The sequence below is a fragment of the Nicotiana tomentosiformis genome, chromosome 11, assembly GCF_000390325.3.
Source record: "Nicotiana tomentosiformis chromosome 11, ASM39032v3, whole genome shotgun sequence".
Lineage (NCBI taxonomy): Eukaryota > Viridiplantae > Streptophyta > Magnoliopsida > Solanales > Solanaceae > Nicotiana > Nicotiana tomentosiformis.
This window is the reverse complement of record NC_090822.1, coordinates 88,371,091-88,386,858: the sequence shown is the minus strand read 5'-3', so window position 1 is coordinate 88,386,858 and position 15,768 is coordinate 88,371,091. Positions and strand designations below refer to the sequence as shown.

General features: G+C 37.8%; 1 protein-coding gene across 1 annotated transcript; it reads left to right on the top strand.

Moving 5' to 3' along the window:
• The first annotated feature begins 2,275 nt into the window (after positions 1–2,275).
• On the top strand, positions 2,276–2,770 carry LOC138901805 (uncharacterized). The gene has a single exon (XM_070189597.1). It carries the CDS (start codon positions 2,276–2,278, stop codon positions 2,768–2,770), a length of 495 nt encoding a protein of 164 aa, XP_070045698.1.
• The last annotated feature ends 12,998 nt before the right edge of the window (positions 2,771–15,768 follow it).

Genomic DNA, 15,768 nt, shown 5'->3' with positions numbered 1-15,768 from the left:
ATTTTGCAGACGTATTTCCAGCAGATCTTCCGGGTATGCCACCGACAGAGATATTGGCTTTGGCATTGATTTGTTACCGGCCACTCAGCCCATTTTTATTCCACCTTATCGTATGGCCCAACAGAGTTGAAGGAGTTAAAGGAACAATTGCAAGAGTTGCTTGATAAGGGCTTCATTCGGCCCAGTGTGTTGCCATGGGGTGCTCCTATCTTGTTTGTGAAGAAAAAGGATGATTCTATGCGGATGTGTATTGATTATCGCCAGTTGAACAAGGTTAAAGTGAAGAAAAGGTATCCATTGCCATGTATTGATGACCTATTTGATTAGCTTTAGGGTGCCAGAGTGTTCTCTACGATCGACTTGCATTCAGGCTATCATCAATTGAATATTCGGGAGCCATATATCTTGAAGACTGCTTTCAAGACTCGGTATGTTCATTACGAGTTCCTTGTGATGTCATTTGGGTTGATCAACGCCCCAGCAACATTCATGCACTTGATGAACAATATATTTCAGCCATATCTTGACTCATTTGTCATTGTATTTATTGATGACATTCTGGTGTACTCCCGGAGTCGGGAGGATCATGAGCAGCACCTGAGGACTGTGCTTCAGACCTTGAGAGAGAAAAAGTTATATGCAAATTTTTTGAAGTGTGAGTTCTTGCTAGATTCGGTGGCTTTTTTGGGTCATGTATTATCGAGTGAGGGGATCAAGGTAGACCCAAAGAAGATTGAAGCAGTGCAGAGTTGGCCTAGACTATCCTCAGCTACGGAGATCCGAAGCTTTCTTGGCTTGGCGGGGTATTACCGTCGATTTATATAGGGTTTCTCGTCCATTGCATCACTTATGACCAGATTGACCCAGAAGGGTGCTCCGTTCAGATGGACCGAGGAGTGTGAGGAGAGCTTTCAAAAGCTTAAGACTGTTTTGACTATAGCCCCAGTGTTAGTGTTGCCTACTGGATCGGGGTCCTACAAGGTGTATTATTATACGTCGCACATTGATCTCGGTGCGGTGTTGATGTAGGATGGTAGGGTGATCTCCTACGCGTCTCGACAGTTGAAGGTGCTTGAGAAGAATTATCTTGTCCACGACCTTGAGTTAGCAGCTATTGTTCATGCCTTGAAGATCTGGCGGCACTATTTGTATGGTATTCCTTGTCAGGTTTTCACCGATCACTGGAGCCTACAACATCTGTTTAAACAGAAGGATCTTAACTTTGCGACAGTAGAGATGGTTGGAGTTGCTTAAGGATTATGACATCACCATTCTCTATTATTCCGGGAAGGCCAATGTAGTGGTCGATGCCTTGAGTCGCAAGGCGGAGAGTTTGGGCAGTTTAGCGTATTTACCAGTAGCAGAGAGGCCTTTAGCCTTGGATGTTTAGGCCTTGGCCAACCAGTTTGTCAGATTGGATATTTCCGAGCCGAGCAGAGTTCTGGCTTGTGTGGTTGCTCAGTCTTCTCTTTATGATCATATCAGGGAGCGTCAGTATGATGACCCACATATGTTTGTCCTTAAGGACACGGTTCAACACGGTGATGCCAAGGAAATCACTATTGGAGATGACAATGTATTACGAATGCAGGGCATGCTATGTGTGCCTAATGTAGATGGTTTGCGTGAGTTGATTCTACATGAAGCTTGTAGTTCGCGGTACTCCATTCATCCAGGTGCCGTGAAGATGTATCAGGATTTGAGGAAGCACTATTGGTGGAGGCAGATGAAGAAGGACATGGTAGAATATCTAGCTCGTTGCCCAAATTGTCAGCAGGTGAAGTATGAGCATCAGCGACCGGGTGGATTGCTTCAGAAGATGGAGATTCCAGAGTGGAAATGGGAGCGAATCACTATGAATTTTGTTATTGGACTCCTACAGACTCAGAGGAAGTTCGATGTAGTTTGGGTGATTGTGGATAGATTGATCAAGTTAGCTAATTTAATTCCTATGGTTACTACCTACTCTTCAGAGTGGCTGGCTCAGATTTACATTCGCGAGATTTTCAGGCTTCATGGTGTACCGGTATCTATCATCTCTTACCGGGGTACGCAGTTTACATCACGGTTCTAGAGAGCCATACATCGTGAGTTGGGTACTCGTGTGGAGTTGAGTACAATATTTCACCCTCAGACAGACGGACAGTCCGAGCGCACTATTCAGATATTGGAGGATATGTTTCGTGCGTGTGTGATTGATTTTGGGGGTGCTTGGGTTCAGTTCTTGCCACTTGCGGAGTTTTCCTACAATAATATTTATCGGGCGAGCATTTAGATGGACCCGTATGAGGATTTGTATGGTAGATGGTGCCGGTCTCCAGTGGGTTGGTTTGAGTCGGGCAAGGCTAGGCTATTGGGTATAGACTTGGTTCAGAATGCCTTGGAGAAAGTTAAATTGATTCAGGATCGACTTCATACAGCCCAGTCCAGGCAGAAGAGTTATGGGGATCGAAAGGTTTGCGACGTTGCATTCATGGTTGAAGAGCAGGTTTTGCTCCGGGTTTTGCCCATGAAGGGTGTTATGAGGTTCAGAAAGAAGGGCAAGTTGAGCCCTAGGTATATCAGACCTTTTGATATTCTTGAGAGGGTTGAAGAGGTCACTTATAGACTTTCACTACCACCTAGTCTCTATGCAGTTCATCCAGTATTCCATATTTCCATGCTCCGAAAGTATCACGACGATCCCTCTCATATGTTAGACTTTATCTCAGTCCAGTTGGACAAGGACCTATCTTATATGGAGGAGTCAGCAGCCATTTTGGACAGGTAGGTTCAAAAGTTGAGGTCGAAGAACATTGCTTCAGTAAACGTTCAGTGGAGGGGTCATCCGGTCGAGGAGGCGACTTGGGAGACTGAGTAGGGTATACGCAACACTTATCCCCATCTTTTCACCACTTCAGGTATGTCTCTATACTCGTTCGAGGACGAACGTATGTTTTAAAAGGGGGAAGATGTAACGACTCGGCCGGTCGTTTTGAGAGAATTATCCCTGAACTCCTATTTATTACTCCCTCTACTTCATTTCGTGGTTATGTAACTTGCCGAGAGGATTTATTTTTGGTTTCAGAGTGAAATGGGACACATAGTCCCTAAAATAGAGGTTTAAGTCATAGAAATTGATCGTAGGTTAAACTGTGTAAAGACGACTGCGGAATGGAGTTTTGACGATTCCTATAACTCCGTAGGGTGATTTTGGTCTTAGGAGCATATTCGGATGTTGAATTGGAAGTCCGTAGGTCATTTTAGCGCTATTGGCGAAAGTTAGAAAAAAGGATAATTTTTGAGAAGTTTGACCGGAAGTGGACTTTTTGATATCGAGGTCAGATTCTGATTCCGAAAGTTGGAGTAGGTCCGAATGTCAATTATGACTTGTGTGCAAAATTTGAAGTCAATCATACTTAATTTGATAGGTTTCAAAGTCAGATGTAAAAGTTTGAAACTTTGAAGTTCATTAGGCTTGAATCGATGTATAATTCATATTTTTAGCATTGTTTGATGTGATTTAAAGGCTCGACTAAGTTTGTGTGATGTTTTAGGACTGGTTAGTATATTTGGTTGAGGTCTCGGGGGCCTCGGGTGAGTTTCAGATGGTTAACGGATAAAAATTGGACTTTAAGCATAACTGAAGCTTTGTTGCGTCTGGTATAATCGCACCTATGCATTTTGGGCCACAGGTGCATCACCATAGAAGCCGCAGAAGCGGAATTGGAGTTGTCCAGCTGAACCCGCAGATGCGGTCATGGCTCCGTTGAAGCAAGCTCGCAGGAGCGAGAGGTTGGGCGCAAATGTGGAAGGTGCGCACATGCGATGGTGAGTTCCGCACCTGCGGTTGCGTAGATGCGAGGGAGAAGAACGCAGAAGCGGAGGACCATATCTAGTGGTTAGCCAAGGAATCAGTGAATTTTCCGTAAAAGCGGGACCACAAATGCGGTCAAGTGACCTGCAAAAGCGGAAGTCCAGGGCAGTGTTTAAAACTGAAGGGGTTCGTGATTTTTGTCATTTTGGACTTTGCAAACTCGATCTAGGGCAATTTTTGAGAGCATTTTTGTGGGATTTCTTGAGGTAAGTCCCTTGTGTTTATTTTTGATCAATAATCTTGTTTCCCCGTTGGTTTCCCACCTAGTTAGTGTGTATTTAATGTGAAAATTGAGAGTTTGAGGTCAGGAATTTGGAGAATTGATTTGAGAAATTGAGTGGCGATTTGGTGTGAGATATTGGTATTTTTGGTATGGGTGAACTCAATATTGAATGGGTGTTGTGACTTTTATCCGATTCCGAGACGTGGGCTCGGGTCGACTTTTTGGGCCAAATTTTTTATTCTTTGCTAAAGTCGTAGTTTCATTATTTAAATTAATTTCTTGTAGTTGTATTTATGTTATGTAATTGCTTTTGGCTATATTTGGGCCATTCAGAGTCGGAAAGTCGAGGGAAAGGCATTCTTACCGATTTATTGAGCGACACTTGAGGTAAGTGACTTATCTAACCTTGTGTGGGGAAAATCCCCTTAGGTTTTGGAACTGTTGTAACCATATGTGATATGTGAGCGCCGTGTACGCGAGGTGACGAGTGTGTACACGGGCTGATTATGGAAAATTCGATTCTTGCTGATTTGTCATCTTTTAAAATACATTAACAGAGTTGTTTTCTTTTAAAATACATTAACTGAGTTGCCTTAACATATGTAGTGATCATGTTTAGCGTAGCATCGCATGCCTACGTGCCTTAATTCTTACGTGCAATTTGTGCAACATGCTTAATTGAATTACGTGCTTTACTTGATTTGAATTAAATCTTTAACCGTAAGATTCTTGCTGAAAATTCGTGGTTCCCTTCGAATACCTGCTGCATATTTACTTTGGGACTACAAGGCGGTTCCTCGGGAAATTCCCTGTACTGCATATTTACTTTGGGACTATGAGGCGTTTACTCGGGAGATCCCCCTGTACTAAATATTTACTTTGGAACTACGAGGTGTTTACTCGGGAAATACCCCATGTACTGCATATTTACTTTGAGACTACGAGGCGTTTACTCGGGAGATCCCGCATGTACTGCATATTTACTCTGGGTCTATGAGGCGGTTGCTCGGGAGATCCCTATGTACTGCATCTTTACATTTGGGACTACGAGGCGGTACCTCAGGAGTGCCCCTATTGTGTACCTCTATTTATTGTGCTGATATTTTCTGAAACTTCTTATTTTTAAATTCTCAGTCATTTCAAAATATTATTATATCTTATGTCTTATTTTTCTTTTAAACTAGTAGGGCCCTGACCTGACCTCGTCACTACTCTATCGAGGTTAGGCTTGGCACTTACTGTGTACCATTGTGGCTTACTCATACTACACTCTGCACACCTTTTTGTGGAGATTCAGGTTCTTTCCACCAGACCAGATATCAGTGAGTTGGACTGCACGTGGAGACTTCAAGGTATATCTGCCAGCGTCCGCAGACCTCAGAGTCCCCCTCTATCCTTACCATGTTATTTTTTTATTTTCTTTAGACCCTGATGTATAGAGACATTTAGTAATTGCTCTTAGAAGCTTGTGACTTATTTCTACCGGGTTTTGGGAGATGTATTGATTTGAATCGTAGTTTTATTATTTAGTTATTCCGCAAATTGTTAGGCTTACCTAGTCTAAGAGACTAGGTGCCATCACGACATCCTACAGAGGGAAATTGGGGTCGTGACAATTCGTACCCTATATTTACATCAATTCAATAAATGCACGACAAATCTTAACATACAGTTTTATCACTAAACCGTAAATAATTCACATACATTATCACCTTAATTTATGACTTAATCATGTAAATTAATATAGTTTGATGTAATTGTAAACACCATATGCATATAATTTTTTACCATAAATTAAAAAAAATTCCTTATTTGATAATATTCACAATGTAGACTTTCAAAGCTAGAGAGTTCCGTTAAGGAAAGACTTTTTGAGACACAAGTTTTAGTTTGTCACTTGTATAAACATATCTAATATAGTTATTTATTTACAATATTATTCCCTCGATATCTTTATACTCTCTTTAAATAAGAAAATTCTTCATTTCAGCCGCGAGTGTAGATCATGAATTAGCCAAAACACAGTAAATTTTGTGTCTCCTTTCGTATTTTTCCTTTTTTCTTAAGAGTTTTTGAGACACAAGCTACCGCAAGTCTCCCTTCATAAAGATAAAACCCCTAATCATACTTTTGGTTTTGGATAAAACTTAAAAGTAGGAAAAGGCAATTCCAATGGAGATCAAGGGAATTGATATTCATAAGATCAGACTATACATTCGCTCAAAGTTTTCCAAGTAATGTGTCCAAACATTGTTGGCGGTTTTTTGTCTTTCTTAATGCGACAAATTAATATATGTGATTATAACTAGAACATTATGCCTAGCTGATCAGATCCAGTTTGAGGAACATTCGTCAATAGTTTAAGCTTATGAATTAATTGTGTGTATATATATATATATATGAAAATTAAACCCTTTCACGTAGAGTTGAGCTACATCAAAGTACACTCGTAATGCATGTATAGTTGTTCAATTCATGACTTCATGTGAACAAATAAAATAATAGAAAAAGGAACAGAATAATTGGACGACCCTTTGAAATCTAAGCTCACCTCTCTCGAATAATACACACAGCAAAAGCTGTAAAACAAATAAAGAAAGAAAAAGAAATATAAACTATTTAAAGGATATGCAAAACAAAGGACTAGCTAGTGATATGTTCATGGTGAGAGGCGGATCCAAGATTTAAAGTTTATGGGTTCCTGTCGCAATCTCAAATTAATATATCATAATAACTGGGTTCACAGTTAGATATTTATAGATATTTAATAAATAGTTTTAGTGAAAATACAGGGTTTACGCAAAATTTACTGGATTGCCGGGAACCCATACACTGTACTCTAGATACGCCTTTGTTCAGGGTAGGCGAAATGCACATAGAGCAGGGTAGGGGTGGGCATCGGTCGGTTCGGTTCGATTATGAATATTATCGGTTTAGCATATCGGTTATCCGTTTACAAATATGATAAACCGATAACCAAATCGATAAGATATTAGTTATCGGTTATCGGTTATCGGTTAATCGGTTATCGATCATTATCAGTTCGGTTATCGGTTTACCCGATAAGATAACTCAATCTAGAGTTAAACAAAAGAGAGAAGAGTAAAACAGTTTTAAAACTCGTTTCTGGCGAGAACTAAAACAGTTTTATATCAGTTCTGGACAGTAGACACAACTAATTGTGCTAATCTTCCTGCTAGCTTTGACTTAATCTGATCCCTGCAATACAGTTGTTGTATCACATGTCTTACCAATTGTGTTAAAATAGTTTTATATCGACAACTAATATTCAATGTAATCAACACTGCATTGAACAAAGAATCTGCAACAAACATAATCAAACACTACATTGAACAAAGAATTTGCAACTAATATTCAACATAATGTTGCTGCTATAACTTTCCAGTTTCTAACACTACAAACATCAACATAATATTTCTGCTAAGCCATAAAATTTACAACTAATAGTTCAATACTACAAATAGTTGTCCAATTGTTTGAAAGAGTAGGGATGACATCGATAGAATCAAACACAACTAATAGTTCAAATACATTAATAACAATACAAAGTAGTAGCAATTTCACCTTAAGATTTACAAGTCCAAACATAGTACTAATAGTTCAAATTCAAGTTAACAAGATAACAACTACTCAATCCTTATAGGCTTCACCAAATTGCGCTCCAAACAATGCTCAACATGCCTCATTAAGTACTTAGTACCAGTTTCTCGTGCATTGTAACATAAAACAAGATGACAATGACTACATCTTACTTTCCACCATCCATCATCACCTTCTTCATTCCTTTCATAGTGACTCCAAACATGTGAGATAGTTTTAAGACCACAAATTCGAGGCATGGCTACACCTATTAAACATAAAAAGAAAACATATTAAGTCAAGTAATATTTGTAAACATACTATGTGTTATATAAGTTGAATAATTAACTTACCAAAGTTTTAACTCACAACTATCTAAGATTCTGCACATCATCATCGTAAGGTTCATTTCCAAGTTTGGCAAAATCTATGAGAATATATATTAACAACTCAAACAACAAAAATAATAAATAAACTATTTATAAAAATAATATACAATCAAATAAATTATAATATTGCTACCTTGTTCCAGTTGCTCGAGAACATCTAAATCTTCCTCAACACTTACAGGTAATGGCTCACTCCGAAGCCAATCTTGAAGGCATACTAGAACTTCTACTAATTTAGGAGTCAATGAACTCCTAAATGAATCAAGAATACGCCCTCCAGTGCTAAATGCACATTCAGATGCAACACTTAAAATAGGAATAGATAACACATCTCGAGCCATCTCAGCAAGAATGGGGAATCTAGGTGAGTTTACTTTCCACCAAAGCAATATAAAAGAAATCAAGCAGCGAGGCAACATAATCTTAAAAAACAAATTGAAAGCTTGAAAAGAGTTGACACATTAGTTAACAGGACTTTGGAATACAAGAAAAAGAAAAGAGCAATGTAATGCATGGTTATTCCAATTCAATATAATATGTGGCTATAATTCTTTAGTTTCGTACATTATGTGCCTTGCATTTTACATGCTTTAATGATAAATTATACTTTATTTGTGCATAATGAGGTCTATTTTATGTGTAGGTGAATTGGAGATGAAAGTAGGGCAAAAGAGATACTTAAACGTTGAAAGTGTGCTTGAGAACAGTGAAAAGGAGAGACCTGGTGAGGCCAGCCTAAGGCTAGGCTGGACCGGGCTTTAGCCTAGCGAGGCCAGCCAAATTTCAGGCGTTAGGCTGGCGACGCCAGGCCTGAAGCCAAGCCCAATCCGAGTTTTGAAGACTTAATTCGTTCCGGGTTTGACTAGGACTCGACCCACACGTTTAGGGTTTCTAATCAAATGTGTTACTACTGACTGCACACTGCAGTACCAGTAATTTCTTTTGATCGGTGAATGCACTACCAGTAAGGTTCTATTTTCATGATAAAATCTTAAAAAACGAATTAAAAGAATCTAGACATAAGGCAACTAAACAAAATACATATTGGTTTTATCCTACACCTACTTTTTCTGTGATTTTACAATTAATATTCTCAGAAATTTTTCATTCTTAAAGTTGATTCTACGATTTCCTAGACAATGAAGTTCCATGTAGACAATGAAGATGAAGCAACTAAAAACTTACACGAAGAATGAAGATGAAGCTGAAGAATACGACTAAGAAATGTGAACTGTGAAGTAATTGAAGAGTGAAGAGTCTGAACTCTGAAGAATGCGGCTGAGGCTGAGAAAGAATAGGAAAGAATGAAGCCCTAGCATATCTGCATATGTATATACTTAAAGGTAAAGTAGTGATTTCGTTAATCCTTATTGGGTTATCGGTTAACCCAATAATAGAATTTCCAAATCGAGGCCCGAACCGATAACCCAATAGTAAAAAAATTTTAAACCGTTACCGAACCGTTAACCCAATAACCCAATACCGATAACCCAATAAATAATTAACGGTTCGGGTTATCGGTTTTACCCGATATATGCCCAGCCCTAGAGCAGGGAAGCGAGATTAGGAGTACTCTTCGAATTGTGACTTTTTAGCCATTTATTTATACCTTTAAGGATCATTTCTATTCTCTATCTTCTCAATTAAAATGTGAGATCATGGTAAGGATGGCAAACGCGCGGGTCGAGTCGGATATGGAACAGGTCAAAACGGATAATGAAAAAACGGATAAATTATCCGACTAGACCCATATTTAATACGGATAAAAAATGGGTTAACCGACGGATAATATGAGTAACCATATTATCCATGGCCTCTTGAATATGATCACTTTTGGAAGAATTCTTAGTCTCTCAAACTTTAGGAATCCCAAATTTGAAGCTTTACAAATGTAAAAATTAAACCCTTATCCATTTTCTGAATGGATAATATGATTTTAATCCATATTTGATCAGTTTTTAAAAAGTTCATTATCCAACCCGCTTTTTAGTAGATAATATGAGTGATTAACTATTTTTTTTTAACCATTTTGCTCATGGTTTCATATTCTTTTTCTCCAATATTTTAGTGTAACAATAGAGTAGAGAAAGATTAGCTATATATTGACTGAAATTCCTATGGCCATAAATTTTATCCCTTATTCTCAATTTGAAAGCTATTAGGTTCCAATTATCTATATAGATCTTCGTTCCCCATCGAGCAATTTTTTTACAATGGATGTTGCATATGAACTCAAGTATAAAAAGTATTATTTACTATAGAGTGGAAAATATTTGAGGGGAAATTATTATCTGTAAACATTTTCAAAAAGCAAAGAACGAAAAAAAGAGAGAAAAGAATAAGAATGGTGACAATTCAAGAATAACAGAGAAATGAATGTCAAAAAAGTTTTCTTCCTCACTTTTGTCAAACGCGGTTGATATATGCCTTCCTTTTAACAAAAGATACCCTATCTTAATAATCACGTAATCATGTTTAGAGAACCGAAATCTATTTTAAGACAATCAATTAGACAGTAAATCTTCAGTAATACTACTTAGAATGGGCCAACTACCACTTTGGTTCTGCGGAAACTGTTACCTTCGATTCTATTTCTCATATCGTCATAGTTTGGTTTTACCAAGATTGGATGTGATAATGATTTAAATTTAAAATGATTAAAACGTACTAGTGTTGACAATTTTGGGAATATATTTAGCTCTTTTTTTTGGTTAATATACTGGAGTTAGCCATGTGACTAGGAGGTCACAGGTTTGAGCCGGGAAAACAGCCTATTACAGAAATATAAAGTAAGGTTGCGTGCGATAGACCCTTATGGTCCGACCTTTCTTCAGACCGCGCACATAACGAGAGTTTAGTGCACGGGTTGCCCTTTTATACTTGAGCCAGTTTCTCTGAGTTTATATTAATGGCAAAAAATCCCGACATGTACCTGAACAATTGAAGTTTTAACCAGGAATCTTGACCTATTTTGATATTCGTCCAATTCAACATTATTTATTTTTGTTTGCCTAAAAGATATATATTTGATAATTTTTTAGGGTTACACAGAACTTTATCTGCATATTTTAATTTGTAAATATATATGCCAAAAATGAGATGGTAAAGCCTAACTTCTTTAGAACTTAAAACAGACACATTCATTGTAGGAGAAAGATCACGGTTGATTTTTTGATTCAACGGAGAAGGGCTAAAAATGCAAAAGGTCTAAATATACCCTTTATCCACCTGTTTTGTTAAAATTACTCTCTTACCTTTCTGGTTTATTTATGCCCTTCAAACTATTTTTGTTTTTTATTTTTTTAAGTATTTATTAAGTGGCGACTTCCTATTGGATGAAATTAAAACTCACCCCATCCTGACCTTTTCCCTCTAATTACCGCCCCGACCCAACATACTCGCCCCATGACCCCAAAACCCTTCACATTTTTGTTCTCTGGAATTTTTTTTCCAGCATACTTATTTATAAGATAAATGTACATAGATGAATAATTGGAGGAAAACTATTTTCACAGTGGTAAAATAGACGCTCAAGTTAGTTGAGCAACAAAAAGCATGAAAACTTGTTGAGTTTTCTTCATTTCTCGTGATTTTCTCGCCAAAACGGATAAAAAAATAGATATTCATCCATAATATTCACTAACAATGAGTTGGATAATAAAAATTTTAAAAACAAGTCAAATATGCATAAGAATCATATTATTCACTTAGAAAATAAATAACCAAAGGATAACTAATGAGTTTAATTTTTACATTCATAATGACTCAAATTGGAAGTTTCTCAAGCTTGGGAGAGACTAAGAATTTCTCCCAAAAGTGATCATATTCTAAAAGTCATGGACAATTAATTCGTTTTCTATCTGTATTAAATATGGGTTGGATCGGATAATTTATCAGTTTTGCATTACCCTGTTTCAACCCACCCATATTCGATCCGACTCACCCGTTTGCCCCTACCTTAGATGATTGAAACTTATTATAAATTACCTCATTTGCTGAACTTATGATTAAAAAATCTAGTTATCACAGTAAGTTTTGTTCTCTGGATTAGTATGTTATTGTTTGATTTTTGCTAACTATTCGTACCATTTCAAATGGGTGTGGTTTATAAAAGTTTCTTCAACGGGTTTAGACAATTTTGTGTTGGTTGAACTTGAAAAAAAACTCCATTGAAGCTTCAAGTTCAAAGAAGAAGAAGATTTTCTTTTAACGAATTTTGGGTCCTGGGGCGGGTATGTTAGGTTAGGGCGAGTTTAATCAGAGGGAAAAGGTTAGGGTGGGTGCGTTTAATTTCGTCCAATAGGAATTTGCCACATAAATAAATAATCTTAGTTTTTTTTTTTAATAGTTTGAAGGGCATAAATGAGCCAAAAAGGTAAGCAAATGGATATTTTTAACAAAATAGGTGGATGAAGGATATATTTAGACCTTTTTCGATAGATCAGAGACATTTTTGGCCCTTTATCCGTTGATTCAAAAGTGTCCCATTCTTCACAAGGTACATATATGTTTGAACTTAGGAAACTCATTCAACTAGGCAGAAGTGTAGAATTCGGATCCATCGGAGTCTCAATCGGTCTACAACCTGTCATTCCTGTCTCCTCAAGAATGTCTAAGGCATACTTCCGCTGTGAGATCACAATACCTGAGCTAGACTGAGCGATCTCAATTCTCAGAAAATACTTTAGTCTGCCCAGATCTTTAGTCTGAACGTGTTGAAAGAGATGTTGCTTCAACTTAGTAATACCATCTTGATCATTGCCTGTAATAACAATATCGTTAACATAGATCACCAGATAAATACAAAGCTATAGTAAATTCCTCAAAGGTTGGTATAGGTAAGACCTCAGATATATCAAAGTGGTCAGAAGAGGTAAAGAAAGGTTTAGACTCAAATAACGTGACGTCAGCTTACATAAGGTACCTACGAAGATTAGGTGAGTAACAACGATATGCCTTCTGAACACGAGAATAACCAAGGAAGACACACTTGAGAGTGCTAGGAGCTAGCTTATCTTTCCTATGGGCTAAGTAATGAACGAAACATGTTCTCCCAAAAATACGAGGGGAAAGAGAGTATAAGGATGACTGGGAAAACAATACTAAATACAGAATCTGATTCTGGATGGGAGATGAAGGCATCCGTTTAATCAATTAACAAGATGTGATAATTGCATCGCCCTAAAAACGCAGCGGAACACGAGATTCAATGAGAAGTGTGCGAGCAGTCTCAATGAGGTGCCTATTCTTTCTCTCTGCAACCCAATTTTTTGAGGGTTATAAGGACAAAATGTCTGATGAATAATTCCTTGAGAAGTCATAAACTGCTGAAACTGAGAGGATAAATATTCTAAGGCATTATCACTGCGAAAAGTGCGAATAGAAACACCAAATTGATTTTTGATTTCAGCACAAAAATTCTGGAATATAGAAAATAACTTAGAATGATCTTTCGTTAAGAAAAGCCAAGTACATCTTGAATAATCATCAATGAAACTAACAAAATAGCGAAATCCCAAGGTTGAACTGACTCTACTAGGACCCCATATATTAGAATGAACTAAAGATAAAACAGACTCTGCATGGCTCTCAACACTACGCGAAAAGAAGGCTGGGGTATGTTTCCCAAGCTAACACGAATCACAATCTAATGTAGACAAATTAGGCACCATTTTCTAAAGCTTGTATAAACTGAGATGTCCTAAACGTCTGTGAATTAGGTCTGGAGAATCTGTAACTAGACATTATGTGGAGGGATTTAGTGAGTTAATGTAGTAAATGCCTTCTGATTCACTCCCCGTGCCAATCGTCTGTCCCGTACTGCGATCCTGCATAATAAAAAAATCATCAATAAAATATATACCACAATAGAGGGCACGAGTCAAACGACTAACAAATGCAAGACTAAAAGGACAACCAGAGACATAAAGAACGAAATCTAGAGTGATAGAAGATAGGGGATTAGCTTGTCCAACTCCTTATGCTTTAGTTTGAAACCCATTGATTAAAGTAACAGTGGGAAGAGACTGTGAATACACAATATTCGACAAAAGTGATTTATTACCATACATACGTTCATAAGCGCCTGAGTCCATGAGTACTAGACTGGGAAATACAAGCAAAAGAATTACCGGCAACAAAAGTATCAGTTTGAGCAATCGAGGCTACTTGTGGAGATGTTTGCTTACTTGCTTGATACTGAAGGAACTCATTATATTCTCTTTCAGATAAATAAAATCCCTAGTTACCTGTAGTCTCGGTTTGAGAAACATAAGTATTTTTTTGGTGGTCGACCATGTAAAGAATAGCATACTTCACAAGTGTGTCCAAGTTTGTAACAATAAGAAAACTTGGGTCTAGATTTTCCAAAACGACCTCCTCCTCGTCTATTCTCCATAGTTTAAGATGCCCGATTGTCCAGTGTCTGGGACGTGAGAACAGAGGAGTCAAGTGTCTGTGATGAGATCACTGGGTGACTTGGTGCTGCAATAAGGCAAAAAAATGGAGAGAATAATTCATCAACTGTGGGTACAGTCGGACTAGCCAAAATCTGATCGTGTACTGAATTAAGATCATTAGGAAGTCCTGCGAGGGTATGAACTAGAAACATCTTCTGTCATTTCTCTTGTTGCTTTTCAATACTAGCAAAAACTACCATCAACTGCACAAATTCCTCCATGACTGCCTGTACTTGTCCCAAATAAGTAGACATATCCAATTTCTATTTTTTCAAGTTAGTCATTCGCGATATCACATCATAAAAATGAGATATGTCATTAGTGTATAAAGTGCGAGCCTTTTCCCTAACTAAATGACATGTTTGGAATGGACGAAACAAGGGCATCAGCTTGGGATCAATAAATCACCATAAGATACTACATAATTGAGCATCGATCATTTTCCAAAGTGCTTTGGCCTATTCATCTCCCTCACTAGCCTTTTTGGTTAAGTGATCTTGAACACCTTGATCCTTGCACCACAATTCAACAAAGGAAGCCAAGCTAAATAGTTTGAACTTCCCATTAAGAGCTCCGAAGTAATCACGAAGTTTGAATTTTCAGAACCCGAATTTTTAGAACTAAATATATCAACTCCCAAAGACATTGTTGGACCAAACAATTAAGAGGTCACAGAAACAATTAAGAGGCAGCAGAAAAAAAAATACTATATCCGTCAGAAACTGGAACAGTTGCCGGAATCTGCAAATAGTTGCCAAAAAATACAAAAATTATCAGAATTTGGTGTAACTTGGACTGATAGGCTCAGAATGACCTCGTGATCCAACTGTCCAAAAGGAGTTACTCCAAAAACTGGCCGAAAAATGGTTCACGTGCCGGCGCATGTGACTGACATGTCGCCGGCGCCGGAGGTTCTAGCCGCGCGTGACAGCGCGTGGAAGGTCCTCTGACGGTCTGGTTTCTTGGGCTTTAGTTGCCGAAGCCTTCTAAGTATGTTGGTGGTGGTGTTTTTAGCACAACACACACCAAAAAGGAGGTGACGCGATCAGATCTGGAAAAGTCACTGGAAGTTGATGCACATCGACTGTTTCTCATGGGTGTTCTAATACCATGTGAGAATTAATAACTCGAAAAATTGTATTATTGATGTATTAACAATAATAAAATGAGTCCTATATATATAGTACATATTTTACTCCTACTACATATAGGATTAGAGTTATTTACATGTAACTATTTAAC